We start from the raw sequence: 13,100 nt of genomic DNA on the forward strand, positions 1-13,100 counted from the left end.
TTTATTAGTTATCAGTTATATCATTTGCCCTAAATATAATTACATTTATAACTCTTAATTACAATCATACTTTTTTGTTATTTTATTACTATAACAGACCTAAATAAAATAAAATTAAAAAAAAATAACCTCTCATTTAAAAAATAATTTAAATTTTTACAAAAATAAGATTAACATCAGGAATCTTTGGAATCTTCATAATCATGTATTTCTGTTATTTATTTTATATCGAGAATACGTATGATACTACTCTAGTCCAGTTGAGAAAGTAATTAAATATATTAAAAATATTTCCAATTTGTCAAAAATTATTTTTATCAGTAACTGTAATATTTCATACTTTAGTAATTTGTGATTTTTTTTTTTTTTGTATATTTTAGAAGGTAGTAAGGAGATTGAACAATTTAACAAATGGTACATTGCTGCTTTACACGAGAGCTCCAGCTATAAACAATGGCTAACCAGTCCTCAGTCACAAAATATTACTTCAGAAATCAATCCTGGACATCCCTTTGCTGGGCAACTGAGTGTTCAGGACATGAAGCTCCGTTTAGCACAGTTAGTAATTTAATTTAGAACTTGTATAGTAATTTATGTAGTACCATTACAGATTATATCTCTGCTGATACCTCGTAATTATTATTATTATATTTTTGTCATGAACTGTATTTTGTATTTATCAGATATTTTTTATTTTCTGAATTAGACATCACTAAATTTTTTTTTTTTAACTCAGTTCAAACTATGTTAACCTGAACCCTTTGGCTTCCTTGAAACCTTAGTTGTGAATATAATAGATCATAACTGATATGTCTATTGCTTCCTTTCATGGTTTAAATCTTTTTCAGTACGATGCAGACAACTGAAGGTGGAAGAAAACTTAATCAGGCGATGGTTTCAACTGGACGTGTAGTTGCTACAACGGGTAGGGCTGTAGGTAAGGTGGTTTGCCTTCATTCTTATATTGACCCTGTAAAATCAACCTTGTTTTGAAAAAATAATTTATATAAGTGATGTAGCATGTTCTTTTATTAATTAAATTACATTTTTCTTTTAGGTGGCGCAATTTCTCAAGCAAAAGGTGCTTTATCGAATTGGTGGAGCAATTTGACTACTGTATCTGTTGCAGTAGACTCGACCGTAGAGGAAGGCATTGATGTAATTGATGTTAGTAACGTTACTCCTTGATCTAAGTGAGGTATATACAGCTCAAAATATTAGTTGTTTTTTTTAAAGAAGTGTTTATAGTTGACCGTAGATTAATATATGGAGAAGATGGTTGGTGAGGGGGGATGGTTAGCAAATAAACACAAAAAAATTATTTGAATGGAATATGGTCCGGGTGAGGTAAAAAAAAAAAACTCAAATAGTAAATGGGTATACTATTTTTATTGAGCCAACATTTCGCCCCACGTTGCAGGGCTTCGTCAGGGCTAAAAAAGATACAAACACTTGACATAGTTACAAAAAAAAACCATTCATACCTCACTTCCGTCAAAACAGGTATGAATTCTTTCTCATCATTTGATTTTATTCTTTTCTTTTTTCATCACTTAATTTGTACTTTCTTTAATATTTCTTCTCTTATTTTATTTCTTATCTCTCTGTTACTATTACCATTTTCATTTACTATTTACAACCTTTAATTTTTCTTATTATATTTTACTTTTCATTGTATACCACTGTTATTTTCCACTTATGTTTTTTTTTGTAACTATGTCAAGTGTTTGTATCTTTTTTAGCCCTGACGAAGCCCCACAACGTTGGCTCAATAAAAATAGTATACCCATTTACTATTTGAGTTTTTTTTTAACCGCACCCAGACCATATTCCATTCATCTATACACACGGTCAATCAACAATCTTCCAAAAAATTATTTATTCATGCCGACGTTTTGACCTGAATTTCAGGTCTTCATCAGGGCTAAAAAAACAAAACGAGATAACAACCATCATTCAGAGAAACATAAAATTAAAATAAATAAAATTATTTTTATTTCTTAAAAATAAAAAGATGGTCTTTCTCAATCATCTTCTCCTCATAATATTTTTTTTTATTTTACCACATCTTTGCAAAACTCGCATGTGGTGAAACTTGGATGGATTAGTTTGGATCAGTGTGCTCTGTTTTATTTTGTGACCAGTCCAAAATCCAATGAACCGAGGTATGGATAATATTAGTGCTACATCCCTGCCAGATTTTTAACTTTAGCTCTGATTGTACTCCACTCCCTCCTTTCGACACAGCCTTTCTTATTTTACCTTTAAAGAACTTACTTATGATGGATATTGGTTGTTCAATGTACATTAAATCTTAACCTTTTAACCACTAAAGGCAGCGCGGGGATAGCAGGCCAGTGTGAGAGGAAGAGGCAGGGCGGCACACCATAATTGTGAGTTGATTCTAAAGCCACTTTTCTTAAACATTTTTTCCTTAATTATAGAATTTTTTTTTAATAGTTTCCTATCCTCCTTTTTGACACGTACTTTAGACACAACACTGGTGGAGTTAAAAACTATTTTTTTTTTTTTAGTATATTTTAAATGATTGTTTAAACCAGAATTTTTTAGTCAAAATTACTCTTTTACTTCAAAATTTTAATAGTTCATTTTTCTGTACTAGACTGATTCAATATTTCGGCTATAATCTAGTGTTCTCCTTGCAAGATAAATGATTAATTAAATTAATGAATATTTTTGAAAATTGTCGAGATCGTTATTTATATCGTTATATTGATATATTTTTTCAATTTTGCAATAAAAAAATTGTTTTTGTTCTTTGTGGTTTGTTTCTTGTCCCAGGTAACACGCGACAATATTTGGGCTTTTGATTTTCTGTTGCTTTGTTTTAAGGTGGAAGATGGGAGGTTGATATTGCTTTTAAACATTCAGGTTGTTTATAAAATTAGAAAAAAAAAAATGATTAAACCAGTGTGTAAGCCTTAGTGGGCTTAAACGAAATATTTTTTAGATGTACTTTGTTTTCCTTGTTGATTAATATTTTTTATATTATTATTTAACTTCTTTATTTTTTCTTTTTTTCTAGATCATGAGCCCGTAGGTCCTACCAAAATAAGATTAGGCAAGAATATTTTATGTGATATATTTAGGTTTAAGCACAAAGAAACTTTTATTTATAACATATTGAGTTGAAAATTATTTAAACACAATTTATTTATTTTTGTTTTTTTATAGAATTTATTTTATTCATATATTTTTGTTGTAATAATGGAATTACAAAATGAATATTACCAAATAAAGCTTGAGTGAAAGCAGTTATATTTTTCAGATAGTTCATTACCTTTCGGTTACTCTAGTTAATCTTATGTATATATTCATTGACTTTTTGCCAACTTTGAATTTCTTTGTACTTAAGAATGTACGAAATAATTATTAAATGTTAACTCAATGTTTTAATAGGTTTATATTATTATTCTATGCATATTAAGTAATGCCTGAATTCTGTTTATTTCAGTAAATATTAGCTATCCTAATGTTTAGTAGTTATTTGCTATATTATGTTTTAGTAAAATTATCGAATATGTACTGGCGGCACCAAATGATTAACAGCTTCGTCCTAGCATAATGCTATCAAAACATGTAGATAGCAATTTTTGGTGTGTGGTTGGATGTAGAGGGCGGTAGGGGTTCGTTTTTTTTTAAATTTTTGATATTTTGGTTGTGAATATTTTATTTTGAAGGTAAAACATTAGTTTTTATTATTCTTTGTGCATTATTTATGAATATATCAATAATCACCCAATTCCTATTCTGTGAACTTTTGTAACAACATTCCATATTTATTTCATAATGATATAATGATAGTTGACCCCGTGGATAATATATGAAGAGAAGATGGTTGGGAGTGCGGTCAATAAAGAACACAAATAGTTATAAACTTATTTAATTAGTTCCAACGTTATTACAATAATTAAGTACATTTTCTTTTTCACTTTTTCATAATTTTAAGTTCAAATAATTTTTATGTTAATATTGCCTATTCTCCTATAGCTTTTATCTTATTGTAATACTAAGACTAAACATTTTTTTCCAACACTGTATCTATATTTTGTGTTATGGTTTAGTTATTCTGTATTTCCTTTCATTCGCTATGTTTGTTAACTTGTTTTTTGTTCTTAGCCCTGATGAAGGACTGAAATTCTGTCTGAAACGTTGGCACTAATTGAATAAGATTTTACTTATTTGTGTTCTTCATTGACCGCACCCCCAACTATTTTCATAAATATTTGTTTCAGTTGGGTCCAATCTTATTTTTTTAGGAATCATAAGATGTCATTATTATACGACCAGATTTTTATATCTGCTATGATATATATAGTTTATTTACTATATTAAAATAATATTTTCTGGCATTTTGAAAACAGTTAGTATATATAATTGTAGTTAACTAAAATATGAAATTTTAGAAACTTCAAGTTCCGGGTTTCTTTAACTAAACACCTAAGATTTTAGTTTTTACAATATATTAAATTATATCTACTGTCTTTCCCCTTTTTGCTAAATATTCGAGGATTTTTGAACATATATTATGAATATAACTATAGCCCAAGGTGTTTACATTAGGGGTATTCATGATGTGTGTGTTAAATGTAAAAAGTTTTAACTTGCTAAATGTTAATAGTATAGGATTGTGAGCAGTCCAATTTAAAGTCCATATTATGAGTTAAATGCAGAGGCACTCCCAGTGGATTTTCTTGGCAACTTTGTAACCTTTCTTTCCAAAACCTTCCAGAATTTCATAATTTACATTCATTTTATTATTAAAGTTTTATAAACACTTAACAAAATGATATGGAGCTCTGATATCATTCTCTATTTAGCAGACTTATTAACAGGCTCTCAGCCATGTTAAATGTTATATCATTTTAATGTGCTAGTAGAAGGAAATATTTCTCCATTTAACACACTCAAGTTAAACTAAAGATCATGAATATTGCTACCATAGAGACCGATGTTTTATTTTGTATTATTGTAATTGTTTGAATTTAATGTTGAAAGATCACTGTCTCACTTCGTATAGTATTTTTCCTTTCTTTCTTTTTTCTTTTTACTCATGATACTGATTTTTTATGGCTGTATATTGTAGTTATACATTATTTCCTAATTCAGGTGTTCGGACATAAAATATGGTAACTGACAAGATTAAAACTTTATAAATGTTAAAATGATTGTTAATTACAGTATTTTATCTTCAACCACGAGTCACTCACTTAATATCATCATTTTCTCTTTAGGAAAAAATAATTTCCTGAAGATTTATTCAACAATTTATCAGCCTTAAACAATTCAGTTATGCTGAACACTTCATCTCATAAAAACTTTCAGTTTTATGATCGAGCATCTCTATTATTTATAGTATAACTATTATATTAAAGGCTGTTTAATATGTAATTCAATTAGCTAGTTGTGGTATTTAATTACTTTTTCATTTGTTTGTTTGTTTTAGAATTAAATGCCAATAAAAATATTTTTAATATTGTATGGCAGTGAAATTTTAATTTTTTTGTGATAGTATAGTTATTGACTATTAATTGATTAATGTTTTTCGAAGTTATGGCTACTCTTTACCATAGGTATAAACATGTTATCTTTTCTTATCCACAGTGTAATCTCGGTAATCCAAACTTTGGTACTCCGAACACTTCAGTAATCCAAACTGGCACTACAAAAAAATAAAATAATCATAAATCATATGAAGCAGTATCAGCAGATGATGATAAACCGTGGCAGCAAGTCCTTATCTTACAGGTCTGAGAGAAGAAGTTTCTGCAGAAATCTCAGCAAAAAAAAATAATAACCGGCTTCTTTAAAAAAAATTAATTTTTTAAAACTTTAAACTGTCAGATCTCCAATAAAATATGTAAATAAAAATAGTTATGTACATTTTGTTTACACCATTTTTTAAAATACTTTCTGTAATCTGAACAACACCCTGCAGCAATTAATTTGGATTACCGAGATTGCACTGTACTTATTCAGATATTATTATTTTATCTTATGTTTAACTGGATTCATGCATATGAATTTATATATTTACGTAATTTAATTGTGTGTGTTGAATACACCAACCAAAGCCTTTTTTTTACTTGAGTGACCATATATATTATAGATTGTTATATGGTATATGTACATGACATGATTTGTTACAATAGTGCTTTTAGTTTATTTGTGTTATTTACATGTATGTATATGTATATATATGTATTGTGTATAATAGTTCTAGATGTGGAAAATTGCATATGTATATTAAATTATAAATTATATTTATTATGTTGAACTTATATTATATATTTATGTCCAGGGGATTACCCAGAGCTTTCCTTTTACTGTTTTACTTTTGTTTTTTAGAATTATTATTACTTTCTCAATTCAAGGATTACCATCTATGTAGATTTTTATAGATTAACATCCGTTGGGGAATCTTCTCGACTGGTAATATATTGGCAATAGCCTTAATATCTGTTTTTACTCAAAACATGTGGCTGTAAGTAAAATATCACTCGCAGAAAATTATTATATGTCAATTCTGATATTCAATTTAAAAAATATCAAGGTTGCAATTCATAGCTCGTGATGTGTATATAGCATTTAATAAATAAAATATTAGTGTATAGTCAGAATGACCTTTTGTTCTTAAGAAAATCAGCTCAAATATTGCCACGAGTGAGCAAAATTGTAATATTCTTGCTGATCAGTATTTTCCCACATTTGTATTCTGTTTGATAAAACAGTTAGGTAAAATACTTGACAGAGATATAGGGCAGAAAATATTCAACTCTTTGTCTGAGCTTAACGTTGCTGTGCTGTCAGTATGCATAATATTAAGGTCATTAGGTGTAGTTTGGAGAGTGGTAATCATAAAAAATAGAATTGTGTTATTTTTCCCATTTATTTAACCTTATTTTGATTATAAAACTCAGTTATTCTGTTTTAAACATAAGCATTATTTTTCAAATCTTGAATTGAATTTATCAACATGTTTCCAATAATTAATTTTACTCTTATCACATAGTTAAACAATCACATGATTTATTTAAATATTGTGTTTTTAAGTTATCTATTTTATGACAATAGCTTACAAAATAAAATTCTGTGGAATGAATTTAGCTGTATAATCATACTTTACTTTGTATCATGAATGTCATATAATTCTATGATACTTATTCATGACCTTAATGAGGATCATGTAATCTAAGTTTATTTATGAATAAGAAGCAAGTTTTTATTTTAGATCATTGTATATGTTTACTCATGGTGTGAGACAAATATTTGTATAGATGATTTATGTTAAAGAGTTTAACTGTTTATTAGTTATTGTGCTTTCACTTGTGCTGTTGTAAACATAAACTCTAATGCGTAGCAAATATATCAGTTAAAGTGTTTTTCCACACATTTTATTTTAGATTCCTCGTCTGTGTTTGTCATTTTTAACCTATTCATTTATCAATTATCAGTGTTATTTGTTAATTCTACTCAATATTAAAAAGTTATTGTTAGGTTAAGATAGTAATAAAACCTAAACCAGAAATAGTTATTTTTGGGAACTAATTTCACTTTTAATTTGGATAAGTAAGATTATCTGTTATTGTATTTATTATACTGTTACTAGTCATGTCATGTTTTGCTCATCAAAAATTACTAATTCTCAAAATATTTATTTTATGTACGGGATGATATTCTTTATATTAAAATATGTTTATTTAAAATAGAATATATTTAATGAAAATAAATAATTATTACAAATTGATGTTCTTTTTTATTTATACAGTTTTGTATAATTTTAAATTTAGATTTATCAATGGAACCCTATTTATGTAGTAATGGGCAAGAAAGATCTCCGTAATTTTTTAAAACAATCTATTATCGATCCAGAAATGTTTGGTAAAGCCTGTTACTAAAATCGATAATAGATATCTTTAATTTATTAATGTTGGCTGAACAGTGAAGATATTAAAATTATACTTTTTAATACTATTATTTTTTTTTAAATTCATAACCATGTGCCTCAAATATTTTAAGGTTGCAAATATATTTTTCTTCTTTTTTTTTTCAAAGCAAATTGATTAATCAAATAAAGGATCCCAAAGAATAATTTATACTTTTATATTTTATCACTGTATGAAAGACCCTACTACTCTGAACCATTACTATGATTTTTAATTTTTCAATTAGCTTAAAAATGCAGGATATCTTCATTATTAATGATTTTTTAATATGACTTTGAACTTGACTATATTTCTTCACACAATGATGCAGATACATGATCTGTTTAGAGCTCTTATTTTGATTAAATTTGTTTTCAAAATATAACGACTTAAACAACACTTCCACGCATCTAATAATTATATCTAACATATTTTTAATATTTAATAAAAAAAAAAAAAAAAAGATGTTATAAATAAATAAAAACATCTTTTTAAATGAATAGTTCTATGAAGAATTAATACAACTACAAATGATTGTAACATTGTTTAAATTGAAAATTAATCCATAAACAATTCAGATACAAACAACACTTTAAAAAAGTGTAAATATTGTAAGATTACAGTTGGGTCAATCACTAAAAACTATTGCCATCCAGAACCATATATTTATAAGAAACCTTTCTTATCTTACACAACTCAATCTATTTTTCTAAATTTATGACATTCCTATAGTTTATATTAGATTGTTTCAATTATGGGGTGTATATTCACAAAATATTTGAATATATAATAATTTAAACTCTACTTCAATTTTAAATTATTTGATATTTTTTTTTAAAGTGCAAATTGTGTTTGAATTTTTCTAATTAAACCTTCACTCAACCTTCCAGTTCATTTTTTCCTATAGATAAATTGTTTCTGTGTTAAGTTTTAATCAATAAGTAAGTTACAATTATTGGTAGACATTAATATTTCATAGAATTATTTTTTTAAATATTATTTTCAATAATGCAAACAATATTGATTCATTTTTTCAGATGATTAACTCAATGTAATTTTTATGAAATGAAAATTAATGAACAATACCCACCCATTTAAAGAATTTCATAGCAATATCATTTTAGCTAAGTAAAAGTTCCATGAGAGTGCGGTGTCGTCGCTTTTTTTAATATTCCAAGGAGGTTATACCAAGTCTACACAGAATGTATCTCTTTGTCAATCTTAGGTTTCTTCTAAGTGAGGTTGTTTTTAAGATTGTTTACCTTCTATGTGATTCTAGTTCTTGTAGCCAGTTAATGGTTTGAGAAACACCCTACTTACCAATGCAAGGAGTTTAACAATTATATATGACTATGCCTGCAGTATTGCGCCGTAAAAATTCATCCTAATGCATAGACAATTTTGCGTATAAAAAAATGGCCCGATATTAGGCAAGTAGTCATGACATGACGTCAGTATGTCACCTGTGCAAAACAATTCGGCTCTGTTTCATTGCCTCTTTTAATGAAGGGTAACAATACCGGGTTTTATTATTAATCGTGTACTATCCCTGAATGTTTAACGAGCGTAAGGAGTTGAGTCTTCGGATTATCCATCAGTTAATAAAACCAATTGATTTTTGGCAGTTCTGTTTTATTGATGGTTCAATGGATGAGTAAACAATTACTGGTTGGTCCTAGTGACCATGCAAGGAAAGGAGAGGTCTCTATCAGCGACAGGCCGCTGGCCGCCATCTTATTATAGATGAGGTTTTTCATTCTCTTTTCTTTAGTTTTGGGCATCTAATTAGTTAATTGTGAATGTGATTATTTGAATATTGATGTGTCGTGTGTCCGGTGTTTGAAGAATAATAGTCAACATTAGAGGCATCACTGGACATCTCAAGAAGGTAATACATATTAAACAATATCCCATTCTTATCGGCATCAATGAAAAAAGTAAATGAAGGGTTTGCCGAATTAGTGGAATGAGGGTTGCCACAAGCAAGCATTTGAAATTATAATTAGCACAGTCATTTTTAAACATATAATTAAATGACATCGAATGTTAGTCTCCTTAAATTGAATTAACTTAATGATTTTTAATTTTTTTTTAAAATTGTAATTGTTCATTTGTTTTATTTTTGTCATCAGCTTAATTTTTCCCTATTTTTATTTTATTTAATAGAAAATATATTTTTTTAAAATATTTCATCTGCATTTTATTCAGATGTCTGTAAAGTCATTCAACATCTGCATAGTATTTTATTACAATTAATCTTTATTTTAGTATTTAATTGCTATAGTTTGGAATGATAAAATGTCCCTTAGCTGTAGTGACATTTTCATTTCTTGTTCAATAAATGTCTCTGACAATAGATTCGAGGTAATGTTATCTTATCCAGAAAATTTAAATAAATTTACAAATAGTTTTTTATATATTATAGAGATGTTTTGCATATAATTGATTGTAGGGTATAAATGTTACTTTTATCACAGAGATACATTCTGATAAAGCCATAAAAAATTTTTAGGAGACTTCAGATGGGGTTTCGCCACTTGGCGTTGGCGGGATGACTGAACGTTGGCGGTCAACTGGAGGTATTTCATGTTTTATTTCATCCACTTTATAGTTTTCTTCTTTTTTTTTTTTTTTTTTTGCAACTGCTTCATTTATGAGATATTTCTTTATTTCATTCGCATTAACCTACACATTTATGTAGACATTCTGTTAATTTTTGAACGTGTTTATTGATAATAGCATGTTGGAATATTCTACCCTATTTTATCAATTTTCTTTTTTTTTTCTACTGTGTTCAAATAAATAAATCAACTCAATATATTAGTTAGCGATTTCTTATAGCTTCTTAAATAATAATTAATGTGATAATAAATTTTTATTCATTTATTTATTTTTTTACTTCAAGATCCAGTTGAAGTCAGGCTATAATATAATATGTTTTGTGGTAGAATTTTTGTATTTTCGTGAATATATTTATCTAGATTGAATGTGTAATTACGATAACTATAAGATGCACTAAACATTCTTTTGAGGTTAGTAAATAGTTATATTAACTTTCTAAAAGGAAAATTTGGTTTCATTATGTTTGTAAGCATTGTTGAATTGAGTTTATTGTAATTTATACATATTTCATCAATTGATTAGTTGCTGTGATTCTGGACTAGTAGTGGATAAAACAAATCATTTGATATAAGAATCTAACAAAATTATGTTTTCTTACAAAAATTTATCATATATTTCCGAGGATACCTTTTCTCGAAAATGACTTCTTTTTTTTTTTAATTAAGGTACTAGATTAAGGAGGGGAGTTACCTTCTAGGTTACCAACTTAGTTTAGTGGAAACTAGGAAAAGATGTATTCTATTTCTTCATCAACTAATTGAAATCATCAATTTTGTACCAGATGTATTTACATCTAACCTTAATCTGAGAATGTCTGCAGCATGCTAGGCCGTACTTTCATAAAAGAATCATATTCAAAATATCATTGGAACCATCTCAGTTGTGTATGAACAACAATGCATATTGAAGTATCAGTGAATAAACAAATATACGAATCTGTAAGGATATTTCGAAAATTTTGGTAGGGATCAAATTCACTGAACATGGAAAATTGAAATTTGAAATAAGTAATAGGCCAATATATAAACACATACGAAATGAAGAGTTTTATTGTCTATAGATGTACACACAGTATAAATACACTTATTTAATGTACTATTAAAGAATTCAAATAGTTCTTATATAATAGTTCTTAATTAACATAGAAAATTGAACATAGTTCTTAAATGAGATATGATTCATACAAAAATATAAGTGTCCAGCGTTAATTTTTTTAAATTGATTCTATGATAAAGCTATGAGGCTAGATCTCTTACGTTTCTATCACAAACATGAGAGTTTGTCTCTTATGGGAACTTCAAAAAGTAGGTTTGATGGATTTTTAAGAAAAATTATTTGCGTAATAGCTGAAATGACAACTTAAAATATTGAGATATTTTTTTTTGTATTATTTAGTCTGCATATTAAGAGCTCAAAATATTTTGCATTATTTGTTTAATTTGTAAGTTAAAAACCCTCTCTACTTCTTATCTCTTTATTTAATCTTTGGACAATGTTTTGGATACAGGCCCATCATTTATATTATTCTCAATTATATTATTTATTGTATATTAATAACTATCATTATATGAATTGAGACAAATATTTGTTTAAAAGATAAAAAATTGACTCTAACGTTATCTATTAGCTAGAAGTATAGCTATTATGATTGTAGTAATTTTGAATTTTATTTGTTGCTGTAGGTTTTGTTTTTAATAAATGTAGCTATTTTAGTTTTATTAAAGTTACTTAAATTTGATACTATTTACGATTTAAAAAAAAAAATCAAATTAGTGTTATAGTGACTTTAATTAATCATGTTTTGTGTCGTTGATTTGGTCTTGTTAAAAGCTATAAAACGTTTTGGTCATCAGTGCCTACAGATTGTTATAATTATAAAGCTACACATACACATTCATTCATGTACTCATGTACATAATTTCAACATAAAAGAATAAAGTAAGTAAATTAAAATCGATGAAGAGCTATTATTTGTAAAGAAGGCGATGCAAATTTAAAAACTGAAATGGAACACTATTATCATTGTTGTCCTATGTTTTGTTTTAAAAATACATATCTATTCTTCTTCTTCTAGCTTTCTTTAGTATTTTATTTACAATATTCTTTTCTTCAAAGTTTTGAGATTTGATTTAGTAGGTTTAGTCTTTTAAGTAAATTTTCTTTAAAATATTGTCTTTTTCGTCTTTTTAAAATTTATTATTAACTCTCTTTTTAAACCAATTTGGTATTTATGGTATAACCAAGCATTTGTTGGCATTATTTTTCCTGATGATACATTTTTTCAAACTTACATATTAACTTGTTTAGTTTGCACTTAGTATTTTAATCAAAAGTGTTTGATTTTAAATATTTTGTAAAGCCTAAAAAATGTAAAGAATATTGCAATATTTAGTCTATGTAGTGATTTTAGGTGATAAAGAATATTAAATTAAATTCTTGTTAAAAATAAAATTTTATGATATATTAGTGATGAGGTCATCAGGAAAGATAAAATGTCATAATGATGAATTTTTGACCTTCAGATTTTTTTTT

The 13,100-nt window shown here is 27.0% G+C and overlaps 2 protein-coding genes across 7 annotated transcripts in view; both read left to right on the top strand.

The window, feature by feature from the left end:
- The window catches only part of LOC106692924 (late secretory pathway protein AVL9 homolog), a 20,450-nt gene extending 12,701 nt beyond the window's left edge, over positions 1 to 7,749 (top strand). The window contains exons 8-12 of one of the 2 annotated variants that reach the window (XR_001345029.3): positions 381 to 558; positions 849 to 937; positions 1,058 to 1,198; positions 2,336 to 2,393; positions 3,047 to 7,749. Coding sequence is in view for 1 of the 2 variants with exons in the window: in XM_014439168.3 (XP_014294654.1) it covers positions 381 to 558; positions 849 to 937; positions 1,058 to 1,188 (398 nt within the window). In the remaining variant the exon portion in view is untranslated. The remainder of the gene's footprint in view (positions 1 to 380; positions 559 to 848; positions 938 to 1,057; positions 1,199 to 2,335; positions 2,394 to 3,046) is intronic. The other variant, XM_014439168.3, reaches the window with a different exon arrangement.
- Positions 7,750 to 9,171: 1,422 nt separating this feature from the next.
- Tlk (Tousled-like kinase) overlaps positions 9,172 to 13,100 on the top strand; it is a 277,166-nt gene continuing 273,237 nt past the window's right edge. For 2 of the 5 annotated variants that reach the window (XM_067046797.1, XM_067046798.1), the window contains exon 1: positions 10,459 to 10,525. Coding sequence is in view for 3 of the 5 variants with exons in the window: in XM_067046794.1 (XP_066902895.1) it covers positions 10,245 to 10,310; positions 10,459 to 10,525 (133 nt within the window). In the remaining 2 variants the exon portion in view is untranslated. Of the gene's footprint in view, positions 9,835 to 10,175; positions 10,311 to 10,458; positions 10,526 to 13,100 lie in introns of those variants that run through there. The other 3 variants (XM_067046796.1, XM_067046794.1, XM_067046795.1) reach the window with 3 other exon arrangements.

The sequence above is a fragment of the Halyomorpha halys genome, unplaced genomic scaffold (assembly GCF_000696795.3).
Source record: "Halyomorpha halys isolate HHAL.00 unplaced genomic scaffold, Hhal_1.1 Scaffold78.1, whole genome shotgun sequence".
Classification (NCBI taxonomy): domain Eukaryota; kingdom Metazoa; phylum Arthropoda; class Insecta; order Hemiptera; family Pentatomidae; genus Halyomorpha; species Halyomorpha halys.